The 19,685-nt window shown below is 31.7% G+C and overlaps 1 protein-coding gene and 1 long non-coding RNA gene across 5 annotated transcripts; one reads left to right on the top strand and one right to left on the bottom strand.

Annotated features, from left to right (window-relative positions):
- The first annotated feature begins 2,911 nt into the window (after positions 1-2,911).
- On the top strand, positions 2,912-11,592 carry LOC114192436 (uncharacterized). 4 transcript variants are annotated; one of them, XR_014996594.1, is made up of 5 exons: positions 2,912-3,370; positions 3,647-3,851; positions 5,507-7,225; positions 7,817-7,967; positions 8,261-11,592. It is a non-coding gene; the product is annotated as an uncharacterized LOC114192436 (long non-coding RNA). The 4 variants fall into 4 exon arrangements; XR_014996592.1 differs by having other exon boundaries at positions 7,817-11,592; XR_014996593.1 differs by having other exon boundaries at positions 5,507-7,967.
- A 3,335-nt stretch (positions 11,593-14,927) lies between these two features.
- On the bottom strand, positions 14,928-17,386 carry LOC114189819 (uncharacterized). The gene is made up of 5 exons (XM_028078520.2): positions 16,800-17,386; positions 16,133-16,254; positions 16,000-16,040; positions 15,815-15,913; positions 14,928-15,348 (listed from the first exon to the last, which is right to left on the bottom strand). Exons 1-5 carry the CDS (start codon positions 17,254-17,256, stop codon positions 15,195-15,197), a joined length of 873 nt encoding a protein of 290 aa, XP_027934321.1. The 5' UTR covers positions 17,257-17,386; the 3' UTR covers positions 14,928-15,194.
- Between the last annotated feature and the right edge of the window lie 2,299 nt (positions 17,387-19,685).

Below are 19,685 nucleotides of genomic sequence, written 5' to 3'. Positions count from 1 at the left end.
TACCCAAATTAGTTTAAGTGCACCAATTGAGTCCATTTAAGTTGACGCCGTTAGAAAGGTTAACGTTGACTGATACTGGTTGGTCTCTAAATTAAATTTGGAACACGTGGTGATTAATTTTTAATGACGTGGAAATCTAGGGAAGAATATTAAATATGTCTTGTAATGAAAAAATAAAAAAAGAAAAAAACGAAAATAAAAAAAGGGCGAGAAGTTAAAAAGAAGTCGCAGAAACATGTGATAAAAACGTGAAATTGGGGAAAGGTGAGGCAGGGGAGACGAAGTGGTGGACGATTCTTCACGAAGTGGTGGAGAAATTGAAGGCGCATTTCGAACACTGAAGTGGAGACTTGAGAGGTACTTGTCGGCCATTAATAACGAAAGGTTGGTATTGTGTTTTTTTTTTTTTTCTGATTTTCTGATTAGGGTTTTGATGTTAGGGTTGTTTTTTGTGAAGTTTTGTTGATTTATGTGTTTAGGCGCAGTGTATTTGAAGCTTTTTTACTTTCAATGTTGTCTTTTTTGTTGCCTTTGAGTCAGTATTACTTTATTGGTTTGTCCCCCATGATATGTGACAGTGACGGTGTTGAGTATGTGGTGTGGTCCCTCTTTCTTAATTATTGTCGGTGTGTTGGTGTGTTAGTGGTATTGAGTGTAAATTGTGTGTTATTGTTTGGGTTTTTTGTATATTTGGCAGGGATATAAAGTTAGGCATATAGTAGTTGCCATGAACGACGAAAATTTTGAAGTAGTGTTTCACCATGGGGGAAGGTTTGTCAATGAGAGTTCACTGAAATACGTGGGGGGTAGTAGTACTTTGTTGTGTGACCCTGACAATGATATACCCCGTCAATGGTCCTCACCTATGGGAAATGACAATCATACTGTGATGTTTTGCCTCCTACCAAAAGAATCCTTCCTGGAAGACCAAAAAAGAAACGCAGGTTGGAGTCTTGGGAGCTGAGGAAGGATGACACACAAGTAAGACAGGGTGGAACACGTAAAAGATGTGCCATATGCAAACAGCTTGGACACAAACAAAATAATTGTCCCCAAGCACCTCCACTTCAGCAACAACCAAACCCAACTCCATCTGCTACACAACAAGGAGGCACACAACAACTGAAACTCAGGTTACTCAATCCCACCAAGGGCAAGCAGTGCAACCCATTGAATCTCAGCCAACACAACCAGTTGAAGCACAACAAGTGACTCAATCACAGATTACTGGAAGTGCGCTTATTCTACCATCAAAACCACAACAGGGAACTCAAACACCTATTCAAAGTCAACCAACTCAGATTTCTTCATGCAATGTCAGTGACCCACCAACAAGGCCCACATTCAGAGAAAAAATATCATATAGGAGGGGTCCAATTTCGAAGCAATGAGTTTAATGTGTAACTGCAGCAACTTTTTGGAAGAACAGGGTTGGGGCAGTTTTGGTGTAGGGGTTGTGTATTTTGAAGAACATGGTTATTTTGTTTCTTAAGTTTAATGTGTAATTGCAACACCTATTTGGAAGAACATGGTTATTTATTTTGGTGTAGGGGTTATGTATTTTGAAGAACATGGTCATTTTGTTTGTTAAGTTTAATGTGCAACAACTTTTTGGAAGAACATGGTTATGTATTTTGGTGTAGGGGTTATGTATTTTGAAGAACATGGTTATTTTGGTTTAATAACATTTTGGATTACTTATATGCTTCATTCGTTTATGTTCTGAATATGGTCCATTTTATATTACTTATATGGTTCATTATAAATCAATAATACAGACGAATTACTCAAACTCTCGTCCATTTAAAAACACTTCATTACAAAAGCAAACTACAAAATACAGACCAATTACATAACTTCCTATTCACTACAGAACTGAATTTTACAGCACTTCGTGGGATTTGTATAAACTTCCAAACCAATATTACATTGATCAAACCCAAACAAATTATAATCCCACTTAAAAATCTAACCCACTTTCCAGAAATTACAAGTGACTTTTCCAGATGGTATATCTTTCTCCTTTGTCTAGCAATGGTAGCATCTTTTTCATCCCCATTATCTTTGTTCAACCACTTGAAGTAATTGCACCTTTTAAATACATCATTGCCACCACTTCGCTGCTTACAAAACAAAAACACACAACCTCCGATTACAATCCACCACTGCAGAATGAATCAAAAAGAAATTAAAACCAATGTACAAACCTTGAAGTTGGGGTAGCCCCAAAACTCTTTTCCAGCATTCCTAATAGTTTTCGCCACTCTCAACACAGCTACCTCCCCACAATAACACATTGGTCTTTCACCCAAACCCCTATTCCAACCACTAGGGGAGGAGACGCTCTGCTGTTGTGAACCCCACGAAGAACATGAACACCCTTCTTTACGAGACATTGCGGAATTGAAAAACGAGTGGAAGAACAAACTCAATTAGGGCAGCACTTACTGTGCGAATATTGATGAAGAAGAAACTGAATTAGGGCAGAAGATACGGGAGGAAGAAGACAATGAAAATGAGGACAAATCTCCTTTAAATGTAAATACCACGTGGAACACTGTACAATTATAATTTCAACCAGTCATGTGTTATTATTTGACACGTATCCCTTTGCACTGCCACCTCATTACTTTCTAAACGCTGTTTCGGAACATTTAACGGTTTGGACTCAATTGGTACACTTAAACTAATTTGGGTACGTAATTGAGACTTTTTTTAAACCGGATACCAATTAGAAACTTCAGCATCAAAATGGATACTATGCGACTAATTATAAAAAAAAAAAAGAATTTTGGAGGTGCTTTTACTAAAAAGAAGTTTATGGAAATTAAATATTTTGTTTTGAAAAGTTAAGGAGGGAAGTAAAAAGTGGCGGCAAAAGAACAATGGCAATAACCGTTACATTTCTCCTTCTGTTCTATCTGTCCTCACCCCACTATATCTTCCCCATCCCCAATCTCTTTCCCTCGCTTTCCAATTCCAAACCCTAATTCTTTTGTTTCTCTCTCTTTTTCATTTCTTTTTTCCTCTGCTAAATTGAAGCCGAAAGAAAATCTTTAGCTGCTGGTACAGTTATACTCGCGCTTCTTTCCTTCATTTTCTTTCTCATTTCTGCGTCGTCGTTTGTGTGATGGGAGGCACGGAATGCGTGATGTGGTTGTTGTTTAGTTAGGATCTGTTTATCGAGATAAGCGATTTGTTCTATTTCGTTGGGTTTGTGGATTTTACTCTGTAATTCGCTAATCGCTCAGCATTCTGATAGCGGATCGTCGGGGTTTCTCGGGTGTAATGGCAATTTATGCTGCTAAATTAATTGGAAAACCATTTCGATGACTGGGAACTGCACGGAAATAAAGCGGAGAACGATCTCGTGAGTATCTACCTCTAACTGAATTATCTTCTGGTTTCAACTCAATTCTTTCGAACAAGGATTTCTCTTTTGCATCTGTGGTGAATACAATTTGGCTTTCATATGCCTGATGGGGATGTGTCTTGTTACCTTTCTTGAATATATAAGCAAGTGCTACTAGCTTTATTAATTTATGCCATTTTTGTGCAAGTTCTTTCTAATTCATTTATTATACTTTTGATCTATTGTTTTCCTTATCAGCTAATGTTTTATACGAATGTTTCTTTACCTGTGAAGGATTATTGGAGGATGGTGGTGGTGTTGAACACTAAATCGAATGACATAACTTTTGCACTTAACTGAACAATAAGGTAAGGTCTATCTTTTTATTTCTTTGCAGATATCCTAGGTACCATCCATAGGAGACAATCATGCTTGAACTTGGTAGGACTTGGACAAGAAAGCTCTTCCTTCAAGAATTTGACACTACTATATAATCAAGGTTTGAATTCAATATACAATATTTATAATTCTAACTGTTGGCTTGGGTGCAAAACTTGTATGGAAAAAAGAACGAACTGAATCTGTCAACTATGATAATCTTAAACTCCTCTTATCCTCTAAACAATCTTGTAGAGGATCCAGTATTTGGCGTTTAGATGGTTTTATCATAATTGACAGATTATGTTTTGACAAATCGTCTTTCTTAATATTTATATACATTCCTAGTGGATGGGGTTTTAGGCATTTAAAAATAAAAAGGTATAATAGATACTGGCAGACCACAGACATACATTCTTGTTTACGAGTTCCTTCTCAACAATCGGTATAGTTTGGTTGTATTTCTTTATCCAAGTCCATATTTAACATTTTGAAGATGACTTAATTAGCCCGTGCATACCCATCAAATATGAAGCTTTTAAACATATTGTTGTAGTTAATCATTGTAGCTTGTCAAATAAGATGAGAACAGATGACAAGTAAATATCATAAGACATTATGGAATCTGACAAATGTGCCATAAAATGTATGACCCAGGCATAATGTTGTCAACAATGGATAATTTTTTTCTTCTTGTTTTTTGTTTTTTCGGTTTTCAAATGCTTTTTTTTTTTTGGAAATAATTTTCAAAACTTAATAGATTTGAAGTTACAAATGGATTGTTAAGTTGTGTGAAATTATTTTAGGAAACAGCTTTTAAAATAAAAAAAGAAAAGTGAAATGAGAATTAAAACCCCTTATATTGTTATTACTTTGCCTTCATTTTTACTGGTTCTTCACACCAAACCATGACAATGTTGTCGTCACTTTGAGAACATTTAATTTGAGAAATTGTAGATTCTACTTAGGGTGAATTTTGATAGCAGTGGGATGGGTTGTAAAAAAAGATATAGGATTCTGTAATTCTTCTCCTCGAGAATCTGGCTCCTTTCCTTATTACAACACAGTCATAAACAGTATAGAGAATGAATTGGAAACATCGATTGTTCTGATATAAACACTCCAGTCATTTGAGCTTCGCATTACACCATTTGAGGAATTCTATTGCTCACATCCCATAATGCATTTTAGGTCCGTTGTGCTTGTAAGTTTTTGCGACATAAAGGCTTTCGGTTCAACCACTAAATATTCTTTTATTTATTTAATAATGGTAGGCTAGCATTTGGAACTGCTTTATGTCTGTGAAGTGGGCTAATAATTTGTGTCTGTTGACAAAACTGGTGGAGATTTTAACAAAAACTAGTCATAAATGCACTTTTTCATTGTCTATAATTTGGTTCATTCATAATAAAAAGTTCATTATGTTTTTTTTTATCCTTACAGTCTCTCTCTCTCTCTCTCTCTCTGTGTCTCTCTGCACATTGTTTCTTTCTCTTTTGATTTTTCTCCTCTTTTTGTCAAGTCCCTTTGGACAACTGTTTTCTGCGCATATTTGTATTTATTGATTAATAAAAAATATGAGCTTTTTAGATAAGGAAAATTGCATCAGTTGAAAATTTCTATTCTGCAATGATGTTTCTATGACTTGAAGGTATTGAATCCTAAGTTACTTGGACTTAGTCGTAGGTGCTGGTCGTATTCTTGTATCTGACACATGTATGCACAATTTTTTCTCTTCATAGCCATGACTGATTTTTAGTGTCATGACATCTTAAGGTACAGGGAAAAGATTGTTTAAAGGTTCAATTAATCTGATCAGCCCCCAACGGCTCGGGGAACTTTTCCTTAAAGTAGCAAGCTGGGTAGCAAGCTGGGCATGCTTGTTCTGGGACAATTCAGTGGACCAACCACCACCCTTGGAGCCACTTGATTTGTGTTTGGCCACCAGTGGGTCTTCAACTGTGATGGAGTTTGGTTTCATACATATGCTGGCCAAGCTTCCACCACAAGAGCTGCTAGACTTTGGTGCTCATACACTAGCCGTCAAGGAGGGATAACCGCTCTAGTTAAGTGTTTCACTTAGCATTTCATACTATTCTATGCAAAACTTAAGCTACTTTCGGTTCCCCAAAGGAAAATAAAACAAAGTGAGGAAAGAAAAAAGAAATAGAGTGAAAATGAAGGAAGTTGTAATTTAAAAAATATAAATAAATTAATAAACATTAAGTAATTGTACAATTACATAATTACCTAAACAAAATTGATTATTTTATGAATGTAATAACTTTTAAATAACACCTTAAAGTTAAAGTTTCATTTTTGTCCAATCTGTTTACACTTTGATATATAATTATCATATACTTTTATTATAAAATTATAATTTTCTAATAATATTTTGAGTTACTTAAATTATTGAAATAACATATCTGAAAAAATGATCTAATTTTTTGTTTTAAAGAGACGGGATATAAATAATTTTGGAAAATACTAGTTTCTTTATTCTTTTGTCCCGATATTCAAGTGGCAAGTAAAATATCTAAGACCCAATGGAAAGTGCCATCTTTCTTTGTCATTTTTTGTTACCAAACAAAGGAAATGCTTTCTTTCTACTTACTTCCCTATAATAGTTACTTTTTACTCTGTCTGTGCATTTACAAATATTAAAACTACTGTAGTTCTTTACGAAAAGGATTGCCTTAGACCCCTGAATTTGATTGTTTAAGCATTGTTCTTGTGCTCCTTTTATTTAATCTTTGAGGGGATTAATATGATAGTTCTGAACAAAAAATACATTTCTTGCAACTTCCTTAATGGCAATTGGCCATTAAAATTCCAAGAGTTGTCAAAATGAGCTAACATGACTCACTCAAATTGACACAAATAACTGGTTTAGCGCAAAAGTGAGTTGATCCAATCCGTTGCAACCCAAAAAAATGGCCAACAATTGGTGAGCTTAGCTTGTCGTACCTACCTTAAAATAAAGAGAAGTAAAAATAAGAAAAAAATATAGAAGAATAATAAATCATGCCATGAAATTTCACCATTCAAATTTAGTAGTTAAGGTTTGGTTTATGGATATAAAGCTGTCATTGAAAAATATATAAAAAAAAATGTATTCAGGCCAAATGTCTAGTTCAGTGTCGTCTTAAAATATTTGGAGACCCTTTACTAATCATGAAAATTGGACCCTTCCACCCTTTAATATTGCTAAATATTATAATATGATTTTTTTTTTTAAAAGTCCCAAAAAATTCAAACCACCTGATTGATATTGATAATCACATCCAAATAAAAATGTCGGTTCAAATTTGCTGACTTTTAAAAATTAGAGACCTTCAATAGTTGGAGGTCCTGTGCAGAGGGTCTGCTTGCATAACTTGTTATATGGGTCTGGTGTAGTTAATGAGAATAAACCACCATCCTTGAGACTGCGATTAAGGTGACTTCCAACACTCTGCTTTGAGCATAGGGCATCAGGCTTGGAGTGTGACAAATGTAAGTGATCCATCAATTAATTTAGGATAAACTTTGATACCATTTTAGAACTTGTGTTTCGAGTCTAATTCAATTTCAGAGAACTAGTTTGTTAGGTGAAAACTTTCCAAGCATTGTAAACTGTATTTAACCCATATATTTAGTTGATGTGCAACTAGATCCCCACCCTTGAAATTGCAATTAAGACAACCCTGAAGAGTCTGCTACCAAGGCAAGGTAGGAGTTAAGCCATATTTCCAACGAAAACTGTGCTACATTGAATGCTAATTGGAAGCTTTATCCATCGAAACTATTTTTTTTTTAATGTCTAGTACATTATTGTTTGAAGGACTGGGTTTTGTGTTATAAGACAACCTTTGGCTGTTGAATTGAATTTGTACACGATTAAGATGAGCTGAATTTTTCGCTAATTATGTATTATTGGTTCAAGATTTCTCCTGTATTTCTTAGATGAGTAATAGTCCTCCTATAACAATTATCTCTTGTGGTTAACCCCAACCCTCGGATGCTCAGCAGATAGTCCATACATTTGATATTAAAATATAGAAAGGACATGGTTAATTTTCATTATTTATTTACTGTCATATGCAGTGAGTTTTGGGGATAAGGATTGCTTGATGGTAATAGAAGAAATAAAATGGCTTACTTTGCTTTATCTTGGGGAACATGTCTTAACCATTCAAGATCAATTGTCTGTTACCAATCTGTTCAGGAATTCATGAAACATTACACAAGTTCTTTTGTAAGTATATTTTGGCCAAACATCAGTTTTCTACATAAAGTTTCTTTGAACATAGTTTGATTCGTTATGCTAGCATTTTGTTCATCCCTCTTTCTTTAATTGTTTCTGATATCTTTTTGACGGAGGCACTTCTTACTGCTACGTAGTCCAATGAATTCATTTACATTCTGATGTTATTATAGGTTTTGTTTATTATACCGTGTTCACCTTTCTCTCCCTGAATGGAACTTCAACTTGTGCTTATATTTGTTGCTATCTATATTCTCGATGTACCTTCAACTAACAATATGTAGATATTTAAGGGAAAGGTCCAATGATCACCCAAACAGGCAATTTTTCAGCTCTTTAGAATCAACAACTACCGATTGATCTCAGCAAGAAGACAGAAATAGAAGACAAATAAAGTCCTCAACAGATAATCTCACCTGCTATGCTGTTGCTGACCCAAAGAAACTTCAAAGCTTTATCATCTGAATGGAGTAAATTAAAGGTACAAATTCTACAGCCCTGAATTCTTGAAATCGTGATGTATTCACAGAACTTTTTTGTTTTAATCCCAACCAGACAAAATTTCCCCCACCACATTCTTTACCATAGCTACTGCAGCATCATAACATATTAAAGAATACAAATTAAAACTCCTCTCGGGCATGAATGGCCGACTTTAAATGCTGAAATTAGAGTTGTCAAAATGGGTAATCCGGTCTAATCTGGCTCAACCTATCACGAATTGATCACTTACTGAGCCAATCTAATCTGATTCACTTATTAGTAAGTCAAAAAAATTTGAATCTAGTTTGACTGAGTTAGTGGGTTAATCAGATTCACTTAATTAAAAAAAATATAATTTATTTTTTTTTTCAGTCAAAACTAAATTATAATTCTAATTAAAATCTAAACAAATTTTAATACAATCTAAATACACACCAAAATTACAAAAATATAAATTATCTTTGTGTTGGCTAAAGAAAACAACTTAACTTGACCCAAATGCAAAATACTTATGACTCTTTATTTGCGGGTTGGTGAACTAACTCGTCTCACTACGGGTTCAATATGGATGAACTGAGTCCTAGGTGGACCAAATCAAAAATTAATTTGTATTAAAATTTGTAAAAAAATTTCAACCCAATTTAATCCAATTTTTAGTAAGTCGAATTCACTTGTTGAGTGGAGTTCTGATCCATTTTAACAGGTCTCCAACACAATACCAAAACAACAATTTTGTGAGTCTCTGTGACATCGAGTAAAATCCGTTTGTAATAAATGGGATTTTGTCACAATTCACGATGATAAAAGATAATCTTCAGAATCTTTGAAACGAAGGATACACGTAAAAACTTGTGCTGATTATGTTTATTGAATAACTGTAGTGGCCGAAAATTTAGGAATTTTTAATTAAGTTTTTAATAATTTTGTATAGTTTATTAAGTATTTAATAAATTTAAAATTTCAATTGAATATACGTCGTTAACTCTTTCTAATTGTTACTGTTATAATACATGACTTTTAATCGTTATTACCTTGCCAACCCTTATTAAGTTGCTGTCACATGTTGAAGTCTAACAATGAGATACGAATACCAAACAAAGTCACGCCAATAACCTCAATCCTACTCATGCATGTTCAGAGAATATATCATGTGGTGACAGATAGCAAGATAATAGGCCCATAACAGCCACGTCATTGAGTTAATAGAAAAAGTTAGGTAGGATTTAATTGAAAATTTTAAATCTAATCATAAAAATTTAAAATTTATTAAGTATATATAAGTATATATTGTATATAAGTGCATTGGTTGATATAAGTATATATTATCACTTGAATTTAAAGAAGAAAAAGCGAACACAAAAAGTTATAAAAGGAGAGAATAATTTTTCTACTTTACTTTTCTAAAAAAGTGTACATTATATGTAGTTTATAAAAGAAAAGTATAAAGATTTTTCATAAAAATATAATAAATTATTTTTTGTTTTCATTAAAAGAAAAATTATGTGGCTAACTACGTTTTATAGAACAAGTGATTTGTTGCATAACTCGAACGGCACATGATAAGAATTAGACTAAATTTTGTGTAATGGTGGCTTGTGGTTGGGGAATAGAATAAACAATGGGACAACACCCTTACCCTTAGTATAACTCATTTCATAAAAAGTTTTGAATACAATAAAAGAAAATAAAATCAAATGAGTGAATGGTTTGAGATTCCTATCTGAAATACATTCACATGTTATGGATTGATCAATATATAATTCTTCCCTTCTAAATAAAACATATCACATACTATGATATCAATAATCAAGATATTATTTATGTATTTTTATTATTTTAGTGAAAAATAAATCACATTTTGAGGAAAAAAAAAAGTAAATCCTTAAACATACACGAGGCAATCTCATCTTTAATTTTGGAATCGGATAAGTCATATTTTTTGGTCCTAATTCATAAATGTTTGAACAAGTAAGGGGTTTCTCCCTACACCTCCAATAATCTCTCCTGTACCCCAAAACCAAATTTATTTCCATGTTTGCCCATGGTAAAAATTAAGAGTTACTATCTCTTTTATCGCATCTGCACCCCAAAACGCACCCCAATAAAGCACTAAGAATCAGATTCCATGCACCCCCAGAAGAATCTTTGACCTAGGTGTTGTGCTGCGCGTCTCTTCTCCCACAACTCTTCTCCCACACTGCCTCCACACACTCTTCACCTCTCTTCTCCCACATTCTGTTCTTCTCCCATTCTCCCATAGAGCTTCCGCAGGCTCCTTTTCTCCTTTTTCCTTTCTTTCGCGCAACTCCGCAGGCCCCATCTTTCGCTCTTCTCCGTTTTTTTTTTACCGAAACGGATTGTGAAATCCGTTTCGCAAAATGCTAAAACGGAACACACATTCCGTTTTAAATTTTTTTTTTACCGAAACGGATTGTGAAATTCGTTTCGCAAAAAGCTGAAACGGAATACAAAATTCGTTTCCTTTTTTTTTCACTACAACGGATTCTGGAATCCGTCTCGGAGGAGGCTGAAACAGAACCTGGAATCCGTTTTGGTGTTTTTTTTTGCTTTTTCACCGAAACGAAGGAGGTATTGGGTGTGAGAAAGATTGAGGGTAGGGGAGCCATCTGCGGCACACGAGATTTCAAAACCAGGGCTCCCACAGTAAGGTTGTTGCGTTCCTTGGATGTAAAAGGGAAAACTTATAGATTGGTTGTTGTTGGAGCAGGTTTTGGGTGCACATGCAGTGAATTTAGGGTCGACTTGAGAGAAAGTGATTTGGGCAAGGAGGTAGAAGATGATGATGTAGGAATTGGTGATGAGAAAATATAAGGGTTTCAGGATAAAAAATTGGGTGTTTGGGTTCATCATCTTTGAAGGGTTTTTTTTTTTGTTTGTAGGTGAGGATGAAGGAAATATGAACAGGGAGGAAAATGAGTGTACATTCTCTCCCTGTTAACTTTTAATTAATAATCTCAACAAACAAAAGATATTTCTTCATTAATTAGAAACGGTGCCTTCCAACAGGCAAGTCGTACAAGTTGACAAAATTATTCTGAAACAGCGGTGTTTTTAGCCATTCAAAATTGGTTGTAACATATAATATTCAGGTTGGAAGCATCTTTGGTTTCAAAAAAAGGAAAATTTTTTTGTGAAACGGATTACAGAATTCGTTTCACATTTTTATGAAACGGAATTCGTATTCCGTTCCACAAATATTTCAAATTTTTCGTGAAACGGAATACGAATTCCATTTCAGAAAAAATGTGAAACGGATTCTGTAATCCGTTTCACAAAAAAAAAATTGAAAATTTTGTGAAACGGATTACAAAATCCGTTTCACATTTTTCTGAAACGGAATTCGTATTCCGTTTCACAAATATTTCAAATTTTAATGAATGCACAATAATGAGGTAATGAGACGGAGAAGAAACGGGAGAAGAAATAGTATGAATGAGGTGTAGAGGAATTGGTACGGAGTAAATGAAATTTACTGCATTTTACCCAATTATCCACTTTTCACCTGTATAGTAATGAAGGGTATAATAGTAAATTTTGAGAATGAAGAAGAAGCGTTGGAAATGCGGAAGAAGCGCCCAACAAGTAAAACAAATTTAAAGGTAGGCCCATCTTTTTTTTTCTTGTTTGGGCTTCATGATGTACCTTTCAAGAAAAAAAATATTATTTATGTGTAGAAAACGGAATGTCCAAGATTTGGGGTGCATTTTTAGTTGTTAAATTAAATTTAATTAAATGTACTTCTTATGAATAATTATGTAATTTTTAAATAGGTATAATTATTTTGACAGAAAAGTGTAAGATTATTATCAGCTATAACACATAATAGTTACTAAAGAAAATGTATAGTTATTTATTATGTTAAAATTTGTAAACCGAAAAAGAAATTATTTATAAAATTAAAAATTAATTAAATTTTAATTTCTTAATAAAAATTAATAATTTTAATTAACTTTTTTTATTAAATATTTATTTATTTTTATATTTTTTAATATGATATATGTCATTAATTTTAGTTATATTAATTTAAAATATATTGAATAACGAGATCATTATATTTTCTCAAAAACTTCCACATTATTATCTTATAACCATAATAGTTAAAATTGATATTTAAATTGTAATATAATAAGATCATTAAACAAAATAAAATGCGCTAGTTTTTTTTACATCACCTATTAACCCTTTTAATCAAATTACTTCATTTAAATAAAATCTAAACCTAATTAAAATTTAATGTAATTAAACTAATTTTGAAAATTTTCCTTACCTCTTCTTAAAAAATCCAAAGTAAAAAATGCGATACTTAAATTTAATGATTGACAAAATGATTAATTTTATAAACTTAAGTTTTATAAAATGTTATCAGAGAAATTAATTTTATTGTAATAAATTTTCATTTTTATTAAGAAATAAAGTAAAATCTATTATTGATATTACAGTTCCACCATTTACAATTTTATATAACTGCCTGCGACAACTTGGTACTATTCAACTTCCTATCCATATTGGTGGGACAATTTATTGTCAAACACCTCTTCATCTAAAACAATAAATGCCTTATGCCTGTTTTACACAGACTATAATATTTTTTTTATATTAACTACAAAATTTTACATGAGATAAAAAAAATGGAATAAAATAACAAGTATATCTCTCAATTTAATAAAAAATTAAATAACAATAGCTTAATTAAGAAATATAAAATTTTTGAATCCTTAAAAATAGAAACTTAATTAGAAAAATACTCAAATTTGTTACAGATTTTAAGCTTGATTTTATGTCTTATAAGAACATAAATTAGAGATGCTTCTGGGAATTGAAACCTTTTTGGGTCTTTATTCTTTTGGTGTCCCTTTGTCTTCACTACAATCATTTTTCCCCAACTGGAGGATGTTTTTGGGTTCTGTTCTCACACATGTGCATCAATTATATTACTACTAGCAATAGGAATAACATTTTCTATATTAATGTGATATAACATCAATCTAAAAACTTAAATTTAAAAATTGGATTCACTGAGATTTAAAAATTAGATTCACTCAAATTTAAAAATTAGATTCACTCATTTAATTGTTTTTTTTTTATAAGCTACCATATAATATTATCAATGCATATGAATAGGCCCAAAATGTATCATTACAATACCATCACCCTGACAGAACACAAATAAATATTAAACATTGATAATACTCTTACCAATTTTAACAGTAAAAATAATAATAATAATAGTTTCCTCCTATAAAAAACAATAAATTGATAAGTTACATTTTAACAATTTATTGTCCAAGAAAATGTAATTCCCGTTTAGCTTCTACATTACTGGCTATAAGTATGATTTTTTGTTCTATAATTCCACTTAATATCATTGGTCTCACATGTGCCTCATGATTTCCATTGTTGTATTTGCATTTTGTGTACCAATTTTTCCATTTTTTTTCCAAGGAAAATAGACCTATTGCATTTCATTAAAGATAATATTAGTGGTGAAAGACTAATTTTAAAAATCTACACAACACAATGGATCAAAGTAAGTTAAAATAATTGTAGTTTAAATTGAATTAGGTCATATTTTATCAATCTATTTAACTTGTTGACCTAATAATTTATTGATCCATTCTATAAAATCACACACACACATATACATACATATAAATATATATATATATATATATATATATATATATATATATACACATTAAAATATAAGTTTATATTATAATTTATATATCAATTCATTAATTATGCATCTTTTATAAGTAGGAATTTCGTTAAAAGTCCCTATAAAGTTTGGTTGGGTTAGGTTCACTCAACTATATTTGTTATAGTTGTTTAATTATTTTTGTATTAAGAAATAATTTAGTTTCATTTTGAGTTTCATGATTCATAGCAATTTAATATTAATTTTGATTTGTTAAATTTCAAATCATGAGTTGAAGTTTATGAAAAGGATTAAAGAATTTCTTTTATTATTCCATTATAAAGCTTAAATATTGAAATAAGTCATAATTTACGAGATAAAGAAAATTGTCATCTATATACACTTATCTTTCAATTAGAAAAAAATTAAAAAATGTTGTCATATATATATATATATATATATATATATATATATATATATATATATATATATATATATATATATATATTCTGACATTCAAATATAAATAGGTTACTAATAAAAAATGTTGTCTATTTGAATACAAAGAGTTACCGAATAAACAATCAAAAAACATAACTAAGAAATTTAATTCAATTTTGTTTTGATACAAAAGAAAACCTTGAAAGTCTGGACAATTTTAAAATATTCGTAAAAAAGAAATGAGAATGTTATGATAATTCCTAATAACTCCACTGTATTAAAATGATTACAAAACCATTCCTTTCTTTTTTCTGCGTTAAATATACAGTCTAATAAAAGTATACCATAAAATGTGTACTTGCAAATGCTAATCACAATCCCAAATTATTACTGCAGCAATTTATTATTGTCTTCTTCTATATTGAATTCTTGATATCTGATGTAAACCAAAAAAAGAACTACAAAAATTCTACCAGTATGGTTCGCTTGAATTTAATAAAGTTTCTGCTGCCGAACTAAAACTGCTAAAAGTAACTAAATTTAAAGAAACTAAAACGAACCCAAAAAACTCTGAATGTACTGCACGACCAAGTCGAGATATGTCTTTATTTTAAGGCAGGTGGCAGCTTGGTCTGTCACGCAGACTCTAATATGTCATAGTGACCATATCCATGAAATAGCACATTTATGGAATTCTCCTCTTTATCATTCCTATACTCTTCACCATATTTTGCTATGTTTACCAAATCCACCGAGCCTGTGTCTCTCATGAAAACAGATATTGGTGTCCTGAAAAAGTATGCAGCTGTGTTAGATAAAGAACAACAACCTCCAAACAAGTCATACCTTTTAAACTTATATTACACCATTCACCACCTTGCTAATATGTAAATTGTTGAAAAGATTAATCAACTTTTGTTGTGATAATTTTAGTGTGTAAATTGTGAATGATAATTGGATTTTGTCTACTCAACATTATATACACTAAGCCAATTAATAGACGCTGTGATGACAACCATTCCAGTGAGCAAAAAGTAGCAATTGATATATATATATATATATATATATATATATATATATATATATATATATATATATATATATATATATATATATATATATATATATATATATATGGATGGACAAGTATCTTATGCCTCTCAATTCTCATTTCATTAAATGAAAGTAGCAACTAAAAGCAGTACAAATTTCAATTCTCCTTTTTCAGTAGAACAATTTCAATTCTAGAACTTACTTCAAAACATGAGAAGCCATCAACAGCTCTGGTTCTCCACCCCACACATAAGGCTGTTGAATCCTCTTCACATATGTATCGAAATCCCCTTCTATAAACCTACACATACATCAAACATAACAGATAACCAAGCCAAGAAAAACACAATCCAAAAGAATCATACATCTTCAAATTACAAAACTTACCATTCTGTTTCCTCCCGCCTTCTCAGCAACTCATCTACTACCTAAAGTGGGACACAAAGATGGTTAAGAAACTAATGAAAATGAAATGAACAAAAACTTGTTTTCTTTTTTCTCTAAGCTCAGGAAATCATACCTTAGCTCTCAATTCATCAGCCAGTTCCCTTTGACGATTCTCATCAGGTGCTTTTTCCCCATTTCTTAAGCAAGCCCCATGAGCTATTGCTCTAAACAGACAACGACCATCAGCAGGTACCCCTGCACCATTCAGCGAGGTGAGATAACTCAAAAATGAATTTAAACTCACACAATTTCTTTATCTCTATGCTAAGCAGAATATCACCAACAACACAAAAATTGCTCCAAAAGAATGTAACTCAACAGTACCAACTTAAAAAACCTCAGTATTGAGTTTCTTATGATAACTCCCACAAACATAAAATGCTTCATCCTGTTCAATCGTCTACCGACAGACCATCAATGATAAAAACAATGTTTAATCCATAAAGCAAAAAGGCTTATGCTATCAAAACAAAATTAGCGATCAAACTTGAAACCAAACAAAATAGACCAATTCCTGCTCATTGAAAACAAAAGTTCCACCAATTTCATTTCTCATAAAGTAGTTAAAAAGTGTCTCTCCACCCAAAGCAAAAGCAAAAGCATCTTTCGCTTTACATAAGTCACATCCAGCCCAATGCTATCCATAAACCCAAAAATATGAACTATATTTCATTTCATCCGATCAAACAATGTAAACATTTTAAATTAATAAAACAATAAAAAAAAGAAGAAGAACAAACCAGTGACTCTGTAATCAGCAGAAACCTCGACTTTCAGTTCCTTATCGAGAACTCCGCAACTCTCGTCCACAGCGTCGGCGTCGGAATCGGTAACGGCGTCCACGCAACCCGGCGGCGCGAGGCAAGCACAGACTCCGAAGAGGAGCCACGCGGAATCGGGACGATGGAGCCACCGCGCCGGCCGCGTGTCCCATGCAACATTCCACGATCCCTCTCCCTTGAGGTCATGCACGGCCACCACGCCGCGGCGGAAGCCGTCACCGCTGCGGGGCATTATAGCGTGCCATATGGAGCCAGCGCCGCCAGCCGAACCGAAGAGTTTGCAGGCGCTGGAATGGTGGCGGCGAGGCGGCGAGGCGGAGAGGGAGACGGAAGCGTGCGCTAGGCGAGGCGGCGCGGCATGGACGAGGGAGAAGAGCCAGGGCTTTGGACGAGTGGCGCAGAGAACTCCAAGCATGGGTGAAGGCTATCGTGCGCTGTGTTTGTTGTTATCCTACGCACCACCCGCACACGTAGTTTCCATGTGTGACGGCATGGGGTTGTTTTTGGAAGACAACTACAACGACTCACACCACACCACTATTGGAATCATCAAATTTAAACAACACTCTCTTCAATCTTTCTTTCCCTTCGCTTTTCGTACAATCTCGCACGCACGCGTGGCTCTCACTCTCACCCTTCCTTCCCTTCCAACAATTTTCTTTTTTTCTTTTTTTCTTTTCTTAATTCTTCTCATTTACCATCAGAATATTCCTCTCCTTTGCACCAAATTCCCTAGGTTACCTTCAAATCTCATTCATAAATTTTAATTCAAAAATAATAACTATGTTTTATCAAGTATTTTTTTTTATGCAAAAATATGATTGCTACAGTAAACTTTTCAAAATGAATAAATAAATTATTCCTGAATGAAACTGATAGATAATATATAATATGATATAATTACAATTTTAACTCCTTAAAAACTGTTCCAAATTAATGATTTTTTTTAAAATTCCATTTAATTATTTCTTTATTTCTTTTCCTAATAAATTTCCTAACCGTTGATGAATAAATATCTATATACTTATATTTCTATTTGTGTTGTGAATAATATGTACTGATGTATACTTCAAAATAGAAAGTACTCATATGCTAACATTTACTCCTATGCTAACATTTCCGGTGCAATTAGTTATTGTGATGATGATTGAAGATCATTCTTTTTTCCATTTTCTTTTATCTCTTTTATTATTAATTTTTTTCTAATATTGTTAATATATAATTAATTACTATAAATAATGTATTTAAATTTTTTAAATATTTTTACTTATTAAGTATTGTTAATATAATTAATTTTTTAACAAACATCGTCAAAACTCAATGTGATATTCAGAATATATATAGAAGTAATATTTATGCTGAAGTTGGTTTGAGACAGATAAATGAGGTCTCATTAAAATTTTACTGTAAATGGATCATTGAATAAATAATTATTTTGTATATAAATTCTTTCATCTAACTTATTCTTAATAAAACTTCTCCTGAATAATCAAGTGTTATATAAACACATTCTTCATTAATATATGTTCGAAGTGTGTGGCTATATCTTGGGGCTTAAATGCATGCCTTAAGGATTTTATAAAACTAACATTACTTTTTCAATATTTCATTTTCTTTATTTGTAAAGTTGAGTTTTCTTTTATGGTAAAACTTTTCTGCTGTAATGATGTTTGTATTGTAACTTGATTTGGTAAGTAAATTAAAATCCAATTGTCATGAATTGTATGCACTATATAGAATTTGACTTTATAACTTTTTTTAATAAAATTAATCATTGATAAAAACTGATGAATAATAATTTCATAGTTATAATGTCACAATTTTAAATAAGTAAAAAGTTCCAAATTGAATGAATATATTGCTTTTTAATTAAGTGTCAATTTATTCTCAAACTACCTTTGAGTAAATATAGAAATTGGTACTAAAAAGATGGATGTGATGACACATAGGTTTCTCATTAAAATTTTAAAGTAAATGGGCTGTGTAAGTTTTTTTTTTTTTTCATCAATTACACTCTTAACAAAATTACCTTAATAACAAAGTGTCATGCATATATACAGAATAATTTTTTTTTCAATTTTTTAGAGCTTCGAGTTCTCTTATTTAACAAAAGTTGTTCATTGTAATAAGACTCAAAGTTTGAAATAAGGATGTGTGAGAGTATTGTAGGTAAGTATTATGTGTTTAATTAATCTCAAAGATATAAGATTAGATGACATTAATTAACTTAATGGTTGCATTTGGTAGCGTGATAATAGCCTAGTGGTGAGGGTATCAGTAACATAAAAAAATTGTGAAACTATTTTGCACATGTTCCATGTTCCGTAGTAGAAGTATTTGATTTTGTATTTTTTTTATATTTCTGAAAATTGAATTTTCCATTACTTGCTTGAATGTTTTGGATTTAAATTTAATTTTATATTACACAATTACCCAAGTATTACAAATGGTGACAAATCACGAGATATCATAAATTAGAGCAAAGTGAAAGAGAAAAATCCAAAGGTTAATGAAAAGGAGGAAAAGGAAAAGATAAAAAAAAGTTGAAAATTTTGATTCTGATAGAAAATTTAATAAAGAAGTTAATTTTTTTATGATGATTTAGTGCATGCTCATCATTCTTATATGATATTAAGTAATGTCCTAACAAATCACGTTTAAAAATTTAGCAAAATTTATATTTTCTTTTGATATTATTAATCATAATAGACTTAGCATTATCTTTTATTCTTTTAGTTTAGACTTTTTACTTTTTTATATTTTTTATCGGTAAAGTATATATATATATATATATATATATTTATTAAGTACTTTGAGATATTTCAACCTCTATAAAAAAAAATA

The sequence above is a fragment of the Vigna unguiculata genome, chromosome 7 (assembly GCF_037176805.1).
Source record: "Vigna unguiculata cultivar grain cowpea cultivar isolate G323 ecotype 2 chromosome 7, ASM3717680v1, whole genome shotgun sequence".
Classification (NCBI taxonomy): domain Eukaryota; kingdom Viridiplantae; phylum Streptophyta; class Magnoliopsida; order Fabales; family Fabaceae; genus Vigna; species Vigna unguiculata.
The sequence above is the reverse complement of the archived record's forward strand: the minus strand, read 5'-3'. Positions and strand labels throughout refer to the sequence as shown.